Source organism: Amblyraja radiata, chromosome 3 (genome assembly GCF_010909765.2).
Source record: "Amblyraja radiata isolate CabotCenter1 chromosome 3, sAmbRad1.1.pri, whole genome shotgun sequence".
NCBI classification, from domain to species: domain Eukaryota; kingdom Metazoa; phylum Chordata; class Chondrichthyes; order Rajiformes; family Rajidae; genus Amblyraja; species Amblyraja radiata.
In genome coordinates this window covers 109,634,674-109,649,738 of record NC_045958.1, presented here as the reverse complement: position 1 = coordinate 109,649,738, position 15,065 = coordinate 109,634,674, and the positions used below count along the sequence as shown (strand labels likewise).

General features: G+C 42.8%; 1 protein-coding gene across 1 annotated transcript in view; it reads right to left on the bottom strand.

The window, feature by feature from the left end:
• srek1 (splicing regulatory glutamic acid and lysine rich protein 1) overlaps nucleotides 1–15,065 on the bottom strand; it is a 57,584-nt gene that overhangs the window by 42,322 nt on the left and 197 nt on the right. Inside the window, exons 1-3 of the mRNA XM_033018824.1 lie at nucleotides 15,008–15,065; nucleotides 6,729–6,862; nucleotides 118–233 (exon numbers count right to left, since the gene is read on the bottom strand). The exon at nucleotides 15,008–15,065 is cut by the window's right edge and continues 197 nt beyond it. Of these exons, the coding sequence (XP_032874715.1) occupies nucleotides 118–233; nucleotides 6,729–6,862; nucleotides 15,008–15,065 (308 nt within the window). The remainder of the gene's footprint in view (nucleotides 1–117; nucleotides 234–6,728; nucleotides 6,863–15,007) is intronic.

Here is a 15,065-nt window from a genome sequence, read left to right as displayed (position 1 = left end):
ATTGGCGTCTACATTAACATCAAACGTTGTGGCTGTCATTTGCTAGGCTTCCACTGAACTCCAATATGTACAATAAAAATGTTCGCCAGACACTTTAGGCTTCAAAATATCACTCACTGAAGCAAGAGGGCTTGAAGTAGGTATTGGGAGCAACCCTGCACCGGGTATCAGTCCTGTAACAGAAGGGGCAGGAGCCAAAAGGGGCAAGGCTTTGGTTTCATCTGGGATTTTACCTGTGAAAGAAACAAGACAATTACTTAAGATAATGGAAACTAAAAAAAAAAGATTTTTTTTTTGCTCCCCATCTCAATATCACAGATTGACTAGTCTGAGAGCTCACTTCTAGATCCTTCCAAATACATACAAACATAAAGATGTCTTTTAACCTACTCTGTAATAAAATTAAAAGCGCAAAACTGTATGCAACCATATATTACAGGAAAAATTGTTTTAATAATTAAAAATGTAGACAATAATTTAACACTTTGAGCTATGGTCACCTGTACTTGAAACTTATTGGTCATGTACCATACGATATCAAGCATGGACGTTTTCCCCAGGCGATCACTCTCAGTGTTCGAAAGTTGTGTTACACACGACAACCGTTCATGTTGGCTGCATCACTACTAGCACACAGAACATCAGATACAGAAAAGAAGAACATTTTTTAAAATTCTTTTTTTAGTCCCCAATAAAATGACACACAGCCAAAATCCGAGAACTGATATAAAAACCAGTTAAACACTCAAAGCAAGAAACCATCATTGTTTACTTATGAGGTTACAAATGTTTCATGTAACTCATTTCTCCTTGAATATCAGTGTTAAAACTTGCACTTCTAAAATCTGATATCTGATTACCCGATTGGGATGTCAAAAGAGTACAAATGTGCGTCGGCACAAATGATTTCACAGTGAACTGGATGCCAGTTACTGTGAGAAAAAAATGGGCTGGACTAAATGCATTTTCAGCTGCATGTAGGTGACTGAAAAGTGGCTTTTTAAAAATGTTTTCCTCCCTTCTATCTCCACATACAACAAAATGGGCGGCATCTCCTCCCTCCTGACCCTGTGGTCTATGTGACCGCTACTAGCTCATTTTTCCAGAGCTCGGCATTGACATGGATCTGCTAAAATAGATCCTGTCCTTGTAAAGTAACTGCAGAATGGGGAAAATGGTGCAAGGCACAATCTGAACCAAGTCTCTGTTGATTGAGAGCCGTTTCTAAATCTGGAACTCTTGTCTCTAGGCAAAAATCAGGTTATTACATTCATACCAATATGAGAAATAATTGGCTTTATTTGCCTTAGAGAAAAAATTAAATGCGATAAATAGGAGCTAAATTAAAAAAACTTGTACAAACATATAGTAATTATTTCTTTTAAACTAATTAATTATATTGAGCAGAAATGCTGCTAAACAGATATTGCCATTGACCTGTCAAAGGATGCCGCATTTAACTGAGATTAAAAATGGATGTTAACAGCATTACTGGCCTTATCAATTGTTCAATTCTATAACCTGTGTGTGGGGCAAAAAGAAACCCAGCCAGGGCTGCTACTTACTCAGCTGTGTATAGCTCAGAATATGACACTGAATTGTCATTAACTATGAGATAAAGAATCAAATGAGGGTTAGGATAGTAAGGGAGAAAGGGGAAATGAGAAAATGTAAAAGAACCAAGTAAGCGGGAGAATGTCATAAGTATCGGCATGAGAAAGAGAACAAAGGTAGAGAGGGAGTGAAAAGATTAATGCGTTTAGAAAAAGAGAGATGTTAACAGAAGCAAATTATTACATAGGGAGATAGCACCAAAAGATAGCAAAATTGTAAACATATCTGTGATAAAACAATTCATTATTTTGTTATGTCTAAACCACGGGAGTTTCACTGGCTACATTTCTTGCAGAGAGAACTATTGCAGTAACATTATCAGGTTAGTTGCATATTTGCTAAAGTTAGAGGAGCTTTGTAACTACTGAATTTCATTTTGTTTCCATGCTTCAAAATCTCAACTGATCTGTAATTATTTATTTTCAAAAAGTCAAGAAAAATGTTAACTAACAGATTCATCCCAACGTGCACAGGAAGATGTAGAATGGCTGGATTGCAGAGATCATGCAAAATTTAAAAGGAGGATTTAATTTAAATTTGTTTTTAAATCTATTTCCCATTTGAATGCTGCTGGGCCACTGCTCAGATGGCAGCTATGCTGACCAACGGCGCAGAGGGAAAGCAAGTCGCAGGGTGGTCGATGGCTGGTCACGAGACGAAGTTGAGCTAATGTTCAGTAAAATTAGCAGGGGGAAGAGTTGGTGGTGGTGGAAGAACGGAACCTCAAGCAATCGTGAGTGAACACGTAGTTGCGAGAACGCCGAAGACTGCTCCCTGGCTCACAAAGAATAAAGGGGGACTAAACCAGTGCCTACTTCCACTTCCTTTTCATTGCCAGGACACCCAATGCATAGGAACACCACACAAAGCCAAATTTTCAATTAGACTCAACTGCACTGTAAGAACAAAGTCAAAATATTTTCCAAATGCTTTCCAAAGCGGGGTGTAATCGCCACAAGTCGCACCAGCACAAAATCATTTGAATTGGATAGACAAGTGGCAGATTTGAAGCACGTCATGCACATTTGTTAGCTTATCCCCTTGGCCGTCATCTATTGGAGATCTTTTTGATCCTGCTTCTCACAATAACAAAATACAATGCTGCTCAATGGAACTGAATAAAGGGGACAACAAAAAGCTTTCCAACAAGCCTTTCTTGTTCACAATATTTTATTTTAGGAGAAATTTGCTGGTTTTCTACTAGGATCCAAATTTATTTGGGCTTTCCTATAAAATTCTGTCTATGGTTGGATGTCAATGGGCAAATGCTAAACATAGGCTGCATCGTGTCCAGAGGAAAGAGAATACATCACTACTCGTTTCCATCTATTCTTCTGCAAGTATATCAACCCATGTCACCATGGATTATTGGAAAATCTTTGAGCAGCAACTCCATTTATAAGTGTGAGTCGACAATACATCCAAGTTGCTTCATAATGACCCTCCAGTTATAGTATCAAACTAGAAAAATTATCTTTGTGGTTATCACTGAAATTTAAATTATTTTAGAGTTTTAGTTTAATATATTTACATACAGTAGTCATTATTCAAAACATAGTTTTTAATACCAGATCAATCTAACGCAACTGTTTTCTCAAAGCAAAGGAGCTCTACCAAGGAGTTCAGTGAGGCAATTCCTTTGAAATCTGGTAGTCTTGTAGACTTGGAAAGAGCAGGGTCGAACTTTCACATGAAGTCACAAGTCCATGAATTGCATTTAAAACCACATGGATGAATTCAGAGTATGGATAATATTCTGTATTATTGTACTGTATTATTCTCCCATGGCAGAAGTAAAGTGAATTGATGTTTCCAGCAAAACATTACATTTCTTTCTCTTTTCACAGATGCTGCCTGACCCAATGAGAATTTTCATCAGTTTGCTTTCATTAACCAACTTTGGTGATCAGAGCACATGTATAAATAATAGCTTTGAGTATACACCATAGAGCTTTGGGCACCAATTTGGGCACTAAATTTTAGGTTGTAATTTTTTTTTAAATCAAGGATTCGTCAATTGAGACAAATTTTTCCACACATTGTTTCATATCGAGAAACATCAATTCTTACTTCATAAAAGGATATCACCAAGCAGCTAGATTTTAAATATGAAAACAACACCTTAATCCACACGCAGAAAGTATTTTTGGAAATAAAGATCATACTGCATTTAGTCAGTCAAGACGCATGCTCTGCTTTACATCACATGATATTATTGATAATGGAAATAGTGGAAAGAAAGCTATTAAAACAATGACAGATTTTGGAGTGAATGGGGAACACAGCCATTGTTTCTGTGAAGGCATGATACACACGCAAGAAATCAAGCTCATATTTTTTTACTAAATGCATACTATGCAGTTAAAAAAGTCACTTATTGGAGCTCTGAAGCTGAATTATACTAGTTCGGAAAAGTGCATATGGAATAAAATAGTTTTTTTTGCTAGGGCATTCAAATGTTGCTCATAAAAGTTAGTTACATTATTTTTTTTGCTTCTACACAAATAAGTAGATAGCTATCATTTACACAAAACAGGGAACAGGATTTCTCTGCAGCATTCACAGTCAATGGTGTGGAATCAACAAATGAAATGTCTCAAATCAATTGGAAATTTCAATGCCTTACATTAAGTTCACAAGTAATTTTGTGGAAAACAAACACTTATAGTTTAAAGCAAGTTATGGCAAAATGCAACAAGGTTAAATAACACAGATATACATTTATCTTGGAATTTTAATAAATTCTACCACATCTAAAAAAATTGTCTCCCAATATAAACATACGTACACCACCCACACACTGCATATCAGGAACTGATTTCATTTAACAGTATTTTTGTTAGAGAACATTAACAAACAGCACAGAAACAGAAAAGGATTAAAATGCCTAAAGAGAAGACGCATACAAGGGACAAATAAAAAAGACAGGGCATCCATCTTGGAAGAGGTCGGCAGGCAGTCTCCAGTCATTATTCCCCCCGTGAAGGCTTTGCTTGGTTGGCAGCAATAGTGGCATGGCAAACAATGCCTACAGTAGGCAAGTGCACAGGTCTGCCTTCGCCAGTCTAGTCATCTACTAATGCACACACATCACAGAGAAAACATACAAAACCAAATTAATATTGGTACTGGGATTCCATCTACCATTCAATATGGCTAATAAAGAAAAACCTTAAATTAATTAGAACGTATTTCAAATTACTGGCAAACATTATATACCTGCAGGAAAAGGACCAGCCACTGATTTGGCTTATATTAAAGAAATGTAGCTATTTATTGCTCAAAAACCCTTAATACTGAAACACCTTCTAGAATTGCAACGCAGTGCCACATAAATAACGTAAAACAATTAAATAAGGCTTAGATTACTTAAGCTGAACAGAGACTATGTTTTTGTGTACTTGTCCAAAACACAAACATCCATTTATTCCTACAAGATGGCAAACTCCATTATCATTGAAATGGCACAGAAAGTCATAAACTATAAATTTTAATTCTCAATTATTACCAGAATGTGAATTTCAAAGAAATATACAAAGAATTAAACCTTTGAAAAAGTTCATTTAATGTTAATTCTAAATATGCTTTTTAAACTAACCCTTTATCTGCCAAACCAATTTTGCAATCTATCCAATAACCTCAGCAGGGCAGCATCTGTATTAATAACAGTTAACTGTCCAAGAAACTATTTGAGAGATAATGATATAGACTGTTCTCAAAGCCACACCCTCAAAACATGTACTATACTAATGAAATCTTAATGTAATTACGATGTGAACATAAGGTCCAATATTATAATTCCTCCCATAAGCTATCGACTCAAATACTGTGCTGGATGCAATTACATCTAGATTTTACTGGAAGATGCAACTGATGCAAACTAATTGAATCTGCGAAAGCCAGCTAATATTATTAACCTCTGCAGCCAGTTAGCATCATTATTTGTAATTGAGTGTGGAAATACACTCATATTTTCAATAATGTTAATTCGAAAGTATAAAACTTTACAATCCATTTTCCTATTGTGCTGGCTGCTGACTTTTCCAGCTTTTACAAAATAAATTTAATTTTGTTTATTTTGTGCTGCATTTGTGCATTTTGCAATCTTAGTTTCCTATTTACTAATTTACAGGGGAAAAGGGGCATATTGAAAATGAAAATTGGTATCACATTAATAAATAGTTTTGTTCAAGTACAGGATATCCACAACTAACTACATTTTAATTAATGTTTTAGAATTAAATAGGCAGTATAACTTTATTACTTCTGAACAAATTGCGTCCAAGTCCTTGTTCAAAAGAAAAGGGTAAACATTGATAGTTATTTGTCAGAGCTGTTTCACTTTATTTAGCTCTCTGTCATGTTACTGTCCGTGAAACAAGTTCTGCCGACAAATCTGCTAGATTTTCTGCAGCTTGACACAGCTCCTGGAAGGGTTGTCCCTTGTTTAAAATGATGTGTCATGACTAGTTTGTAGGCTAACTGAATTTTAGCAAAAGCAAGCATCAGAACAAATCGTAAAAATTTTTTTTAAAGACTGAAGCTATATGATGCAATATTAGTAATTAATCCATTCAAACAAGGTTATGACATTTCTTGCATGTTATTTTAAGAGGATATCCACAAGAGTGGACTACAATATCTTTGCCAAATAAAGTAGGGCATTCAGACTGATTACTAATACTGCATGTTATAAGTTACAACCCAAGTCTCCTTTTACTCTGTTAGCCTGTATTTGAAACACCGTGAAACAACTGAATATTGGTCAGAGACATTTGCTGAGGAAAGAGAATTGGATGTGGAAGTGGGCTTTGGGTGTATGGATTCAATCACAGAATAAGAATACTGTTTTCCCTGTTGAAAATCTTTTTTAGGAATGCTGTTAATGCAATATATATGGTGCCTTAAAAAATATCTACTTTTTTTATACCTCAATATGGAAATATTGATGTGACAAAAAGAATATGTAGTAACACTTGATAACAGAATAATCTCTGTTAAATAATAAAGACCACTGTCCACTTCCAGGAAACTTTTCCTCAGCTAAAAAGAGAATATATGATTAAAATAAGTCCAACAGCTGATGAATTTGCAACAAAGCCGTAAATACCTACCTTCATTAAATGGTACAACAATCAGGCCTCTGTCTATAAAAACCACGTTTGTTAGATGCTGGGCCACACCAACACTCACGGGATCGTGATATTTAATGTAACATACCCTTGACGAAACTGGGATAGGCGAATTGCTGCAAGACAGAAAAGGGCAGAATTAGTTTATTAAAACTGTTACAAACATGCTATAACAAATTCAGTACAGTTGGAACTTCCACTTCATTTGCACTCACCATCCGCAATAAAACATTGTGAAACATCGAACAAGTTGGCAATTAGGAAAGGGCGAAATCACAGTTAAAGTTGAGGCAGAAAAGGTTTAGTTTACTGATACAGCGCAGAAACAGGCCCTTTGGCTCACTGAGACCGCGCCGACCAGCGATTCCCGTACACTAACACTATCCTACACACACTAGGGTCAATTTACAATTATAGCATTCCAATTCGCCTACAAACCGGTACATCTTTGGAGTGTGGGAGAAAACGGGAGATCCCAGAGAAATACCGCACAGGTTACAGGGAGAACGTACAACACCATACAGACTGCACCAATAGTCAGGATCGAATCTGGGTCTCTGGTGTTGTAAGACAGCAACTCTACTGCTGCGCCACCGTACCATTCTCATGACATGGGAGAGATGCGAAAGTAGCTCCAAATTGCTGATCAAAATTACTCAGAAATCGCACCCTTATAGGCCATTCTCACGTTACGAGCTGACACAAGAGGTAACCCGAGTTAAACCTCGTGGTAATAACGTACGATTAACGTACGGCATTCGTGGACGCAACGTAGTGCATCGTGGCGCTAACTGCAGGTTCTCGTGTAACTTGTCTACTCTTGCAAAAAATCAAATATGTTTGAAATTTTCCACGAGTCAATTTTACTCTTGTGGTTAATAATTGAAACATTTTAACTCGATTTAAGAACGTAGTGGCCCGTGCGTTTACCTTAGTGTATCGTGAGTCTACCGTGGGAACTCTTTAACTCAGCGGGCAGGCAGCAGCAGAATGTCGCTCCCTTCAGTTTCCCAGCAACAGTCACCTGCCACGCGAGAGAGATCATGCACTGTCTCCTTTGCACGTCGGTGTTTCTGTCTTTCTCCACTCATTGTTGGCCCCATCTGTCACCACCCCCACCTACACCCCTCTGCTTCCCGGCCATGTGTGTGACCCCTTCCCTCCCCTCTCCAGCTCCCCGCCCATTGCACCGGCGCGAGGGCTTTGCACTGTCTTCACGTCGGCGATGCCAGCAGGTCCGTGCCAGTCACCAGAGGCGTCAGGACCAATGGGACATCGACCCCCAGACCCACTGCAAGCACGGAGAACCCAGAGACCCACAGCCAACAGCAACTCCAGCCCAGCCCCGCTCCAACTCCAGAGGAACCCGGGTTGCGGATGAGGGGGCACAGCTCGGACTGTGGGCGAACTGCCATTTGTCGCCGTAGCGGCCCATCGGGGAGCAGGTTCCTGTTGGTCCAGACGTCTCCAGCCACCCCCCTGTACAGGAGCTGAGACTGGGAACTGTACCGCCCTTGCAGGTGAGCAGGAGAGTGTGGTTGTTTGCAGTTGCAGAGGGAGGGGGCAAGGGCAGTACAGTTCCCAGTCTCAGCTCCTGTCCAGGGGGGTGGCCGGAGACGTCAGGACCAACGGGACACCGACCCCCAGGCCCACTGCAAGCACGGAGATCCCAGAGACCCACAGCCAGCAGCAACTCCAGCCCAGCCCCGCTCCAACTCCAGAGGAACACACTCCCCGTAGGGGCAGAAGCTAATGGTGTGCAAGGTACATCTTGTTCTTGGGGTGGCGGATGAGAGGGCGCAGCTCGGGCTGTGGGCGAACTGCCACTTGTCGCCGTAGCGGCCCATCGGGGAGCGGATTCCTCTGGAGTTGGAGGGGGAGGGGGGTATTGTGCTGTTTGATCGCCCCTTGCTATCCCAGGGACAGGGAGACACAGCGGCTTTTGAGACTGGTGGGCAATCACTTCCAAAGTTCTGCCCACACAGTCAGTACACCTCTCCTGCACTTGTCTCCCGCACTAAGATCACCCCGCAGGGAATGATCCCAGCCTAACCCAAGAGCCATGTCACCCCAGACAGATTAATGACGCCCCCCCCCCCCCCCCCCAACCTCTCTCCATCTAAACTCATGCCTGGGCACCAAAGCAACTCAGGAGGCGAACCTTGAGTCCGTCTCACAACAATCTGATGTGCACCACCGTCCACATTCAAAGATTTAATCTCCCGTCTCCCCGCAGTGTGTAGATATGGCAGTAAATTCAATTAAAACATATCAAACCTGTGTGTTTCAAACAAATCATAAGTATAACTGCTCTGGCATTGGATGGTGCGCATTTTCCCTTTGTAGGTCACATCAATAGATGCAGCCGCTCTGAATTATATCTTTAAAACAAAGCCACAGGATGGAGAGGTCTTCTTTAACACTGTTGCTTATTAAAACATAACACTGTTGCTTATTAAAACAAAACTTAAATCAGGATTGGCTCAAGAGTAACTCGGGAGACGAACTGGGAACATCGCAGAAATGACAAGTAAACGGGAAACTGCCGTCTACCCGTGGGAACTCGGTTAAACTCTTGATCTTTCACTTGTTATATCGTGCTCAACCACGACCCCCTCACTCGGGTTACCTCTTGCGTCAGCTCGTAACGTGAGAATGGCCTATTAAGATGTTGACAGCACTGTCAAGGCCAATGTTTAGCGAGTTTCCCCAAAGGAAAGGCATTGTCAAGTAATAATTTGATGTGCCATCTTGGAGACAATATTGTGAACTGCGCCGACATGCAACTGGACTCAGGAAAAGACCAGTCTGGCTCAGATGAGAGGTTTCCTCACTGTCAACACTTACCTGGTGACATGACTCTGCCTGTATGATTGGCCTTAGCCCGTAGATTACTACAATAACATCAAGCAGGTGCTGATGCCAACAGGACACGAGACCAAGTGGAGAGGTGTTCACAGCAAAATATAACTGGATCACAGCATGCAAAGTCACTTCCTCAACTTTGTAGTTAAAATAAAAATAAATGTTTAAGTATTCTTTTTGGTCATATACCAACAATGTATAATCTCACCAATCCAGCATGTTATACTATTACCATGGCCAAGTATTGCTTTAAAATGTTAGCAATTGATGTTTCCTTTATCAGATATGCTGGTTGCTACCTGAAAAGTGCAAGTTTATTTAGTGGCTGTAAATACTTAATTTCCCTTCTATTGACTCCATTTACACCTCACACTGTCTCAGCACGGCCAGCAGAAAAATCATGGACAAGTCGCAGCCTGACCACTCCATTCTTTCCCCTCTCCCATCAGGCAAAAGGTACAGAAGTGTGAAAACGCACACCTCCAGATTCAAGAACAGATTCTTCCCAGCTGTTATCAGGCACTGAACCATCCTACCACAACCAGAGAGAAGTGCTGAACTACTATCTACCTCATTGGTGATCCTCAGACCATCTTTGGTTGGAGACAAAAATGCTGGAGAAACGCAGCGGGTGAGGCAGCATCTATGGAGCGAAGAAAATAGGCAACGTTTCAGGTTGAAACCGTTCTTCAGACTGATGCAAGGGTGGGGGAGGGGGGGGGGGGGCAGGAGGAAGAAAGGAAGTGAAGCCAGAGGGCTGAGGGAGAGCTGAAAAGGGGAGAAGAAAGTAAGGACTACCTGAAATTAGAGGTCAATGTTCATATAGCTGGGGTGCAGACTGCCCAAGCGAAATATGAGGTGCTGCTCCTCCAATTTACGGTGGTCCTCACTCTGGCCATGGAGGAGGCCCAGGACAGAAAGGTCGGATTCGGAATGGGAGGGGGAGTTGAAGTGCTGAACCACCGGGAGATCAGGTTGGTTATTGCGACCGAGCGGAGGTGTTCAGCGAAGCGATCGCCAAGCCTATGCGATCGCCAAGCCTACGCTTGGACTCACCGATACAGAGCAACTGACATCTAGAGCAGCGGATGCAATAGATGAGGTTGGAGGAGGTGCAGGTGAACCTCTGCCACACCTGGAAAGACTGCTTGGGTCCTTGAATGGAGTCAAGGGGGGAGGTAAAGCGATAAGTGTGGCATTTCTTGCGGTTGCAAGGGAAAGTGCCCGGAGAGGGGGTGGTTCGGGTGGGAAGGGACGAATTGACCAAGGAGTTACGGAGGGAGCGGTCTCTGCGGAAAATAGACAGGGAAGGAGATGGGAAGATGTGGCATGTGTGTAACGGCTGATATGGTGGAAGGTGAGGACAAGGGGGACTTTGCCCTTGTTACGAGTGGGGGGATGGGGAGTGAGAGCAGAGTCACGGGGTATAGAAGAGACCCAGGTGGGAGCCTTATCTAGGTAGAAGAGCGGAACCCCCATTCCCTGAAGAATGAGGACATCTCCGATGCCCTGGTGTGGAACACCTCATCCTGGGTGCAGATGCGGTGTAGACGGAGGAATTTGGAGTAGGGGATGGAGTCCTTACAGGAAGCAGGGTGGGAAGAAGTGTACCCAGATAGCCATGGGAGTCAGTGGGTTTATAGTGGATGTCAGTCAGTAGTCTATCACCTGCGATGGAGATTGTACGGTCAAGAAATGGTAGGGAAATGGTCCAGGTGTATTTGAGTGCCGAATGGAAGTTAGTGGTGAAATGGATGAAATCAGTGAGTTGTGTGTGGGTGCAGGAGGTAGCACCAATGCAGTCGTCGATGTAGCGGAGATAGAGTTCTGGGATAGGGCCACTGTACGTCTCGAACAAGGGTTGTTCGGCGTACCCTACAAAGAGGCAGGCACAGCTAGGGCCCATGCGCGTGCCCATAGCTACGCCTTGTATTTGGAGGAAATGGGAGATGTCAAATGAAAAGTTATTACGGGTAAGGACCAGCTCCGCTAGGCGGAGGAGAGTATCAGTAGATGGGGATTGGTTGGTTCTCCGGTCGAGGAAGAAACGGAGGGCTTTGAGACCCTCCTGGTGGGGGATGGAGGTGTAGAGTGACTGGACATCCATGGTGAAGATGAGGGAATGGAGGCCTAGAAAACGGAAGTCCTGGAGTCGGACTTTGATCGGACTTTGCTGGCTTAACCTTGCACTAAACATTATTCCCTTATTATGTATCTATACACTGTACACGGCTCGATTGTAATCATGTATCGTTTTTCTGCTGACTGGATCGCACGCGACAAAATCTTTTCACTGCGCACGTGACAATAAACTAAACTGAACTGATTTCAGATCAATCAGAATTAAGTTTGTGAAGGTAAAGGATTTAGGAAAAACAATATAACTGAATTCTAGTTTTCTTTATACTTCACGATTGGCTTTTGTTCTTTAAAAACCCTTAGCATCCCTAAACCACGGACATGCTTTCAAATACTATTATGTGCAAGATCAATGGAATATAGCTTTCCAAGAAGAGATGGCATTACAGGATCTACCTGCATTTTCCTAATAGCTTACCAGTTTACCCGAGGAGTGGCTAATAAAAAACTTTAAAAAAGATGCAACTATCTTCTGTCCTGTTCAAAATCCAGTGATATTTAATCAACAGTTTCTAAATTTTACCAGCAATCGAGGATAAGACTCAGCCATTCAACCTATTACATTCATGGTTTAGGTTTATTATTTTACACATAGAACCGTACAGCACAGGAACAGACCCTTCGACCCACAATGTTTGTGCCAAACATGATGCCAAGTTAAACTGATCTCATCTGCCTGTACATGATCCATATCTCTCTATTCCCTGCACTTCCATGTGCCAACCTAAAAGCCTCTTAAACGCCACTAATATATCTGCCACGACAGCCCCAGGCAATGCGTTCCAGGCCTCCACCTATGTAAAAAAAACTTGCTTTGCTTTGCAGTGTTGGTCATTTCCACTGAGAGAAAGGTTCTGACTGCCTACCCTTGATGCCTCTCAATTTTATATACTGGCACATATACCTCGCTTTGTTTTGCATGCTATCCAATCAAATCAAATAATACAATCAAGTCAAACTCAAGTACGATAGATAGAGCAAAGGTGAAGATACATAGTGCAGAATATAGTTCTTAGCATTGTAGCACATCAGTTCCATAGACATGAAGTCCAATGACCAGTGAAACTGTCAATTCTCTAGCTGCTTATGGAAAGACTGTTCAGAGGCCTGAAACAGAAGGCCAGAAGCTGTTCCCGAGTCTGGTGGTGCGGGTTTTCATGCTTCTTTATCTTGAATTAAACGGCAGTAGACTTGATAATCCGAATGGCCTAATTCTGCTCCTATCACTTATGACCTCATGACCTTTAGACATGATACCACCGTTGACATTTTTAGTTCACTGCAGACCATTCTTTTTTCCCATTAAATGTCTTACATAGCACCCCCCCCCCCCCCCCCCTGCTTACTGGCATCAACAAGTCATCAGCATGTTTGGTAAATTAACAAAAGTTTAGCAAAGTAAGGAGGACCATAGATCGGAAACAGGTGAGGGGCAACATTTAAGGGAGATGTGCGAGCAAGTTTTTATTTTACAGGGTGCCTGGAACGCAGTGGTGGAGGTCGACACGATGGTGTGGCTCAAGAGACTTCTGGATAGGCACATGGGTGCGCAGGGAATGGAGGAATATGGATTACGTGCAGGCAGTTCAGATATAGTCTTGGCATCATGTTCAACATAGACATTGTGGGACCTATTCTTGTGCTGTACTGTTCTACGTTCCATGTAACAGTCCTTTCAGCTTACGATGTCTGTGCTGAGCATGAGGCCAGGGTCGCGACCCGAAATGTCAGCCATTCCTTCTCTCCGGAGATGCTGTCTGTCCAGCTGAGTTACTCCAGATGTTTGTGTCTATGAGGCCAGGTGAAAATTATTTTAATCTCCCCTGCCTGCACGATCCATATCCCTACATCTCCATATGACTATCCGAAAGCCTCATAAGTGCTATTATTGTATCTGCCTCCATCGCCACCCCCCACCAGCATTTACCAGGCACATACCTCTCTAAAAAAAGCTTGCCCCACACAACTCCTTTAAACTTTGCCCCCCTCACCTTAAAGCTATGTATGTCATTCAGTATTTGACATTTCTACCCTGGGGAAAGGTTTTAACCACCTAACCTACCAATACCACCTCATTTTACATACTCCCATCCCCTCCCTATGCCCATCATCAGTTCAAATACTCATATCCCGTACCCAAGCCTGTCATAATTTTACATACATCTATCCTCTCCCTCTATTTTATATTATCCCCTCCCTTGGCAACTCATAATTTTACACTTCGGTCCCGTCCCTCTGCCTCGTACTTTTACATACTATTATCGCCTCATCATTTTATATACTATCTCCGACCTCTGCCCAACATCATTTTATATAATTCTATCCCCTCATCATTTTATATTCATATCCCTTGCTCCCATTTTAAAATACTCCTGTCTCCTCCCTCTCACTATTTTATATACTCCTATTCCCTCCCTGTACCTCTTTATTTTACCTTCTTCTATCCCCTCCCTTAGCTCCTATCCCGTCTCTCACCATTGTATACTGTCCTGTCTCTCACCATTGTATACACTCCCATTCTCTACCACTCCTATCCCCTACCACTCACCATCTGTACACACCTATACCCTTATCAATGTATACACTCATATCCCCTGCCTCTCACTATTTTACACTCGGAAAATTACACTATTTTCCATTCTTTCAGTATTTTACACTCTCGTATCCTCTCACCATTTTATAAACTACCAGATCTCGAACAATGTTAACTAGTCTGAAGAAGGGTCTCGACCCGAAACATCACCCCATTGCTTCTCTCTTGAAACGCTGCCTGTCCCGCTGAGTTACTCCAGCATTTTGTGACTGTCTTCGGTGTAAACACAGCATCTGTGGTTCATTGCTACACAATGAGTCTACATCTGCCAGGCCTGTGCCTGTCTCCCTGCGACATATAAAACACACAACACACACGCGTACAGCCCAGCGCCGTGTAAAATGGCGGGCGGGACGAGGCAGGAGTGGAGGCCGCCGCCGCCGCCACCACCCGGCCACGGTCCACACTATAGCCCGAGGCTCGACCCGGGCCCACGGTCCACACTCCAGCCGCCACCACTGACGGGAGGCCCGGCCACGATGAAACTCCAGCCCCGGGCGCACGGCCCACACTCCAGCCCATGGTCACACTCTAACCCCGGGCCCAGTCCACACTCCAGGCCCAGGCTGCCGCTGCCACGGCCCATGGTCACACTCTAACCCCGGGCCCAGTCCACACTCCAGGCCCAGGCTGCCGCTGCCCGGCCTCTCACTCACTCACTCACTCGGGAGGGAAGACGCGGAACTCCTCGATGTCTCCCAAGAAGCTGAAGAGGGTGCGGA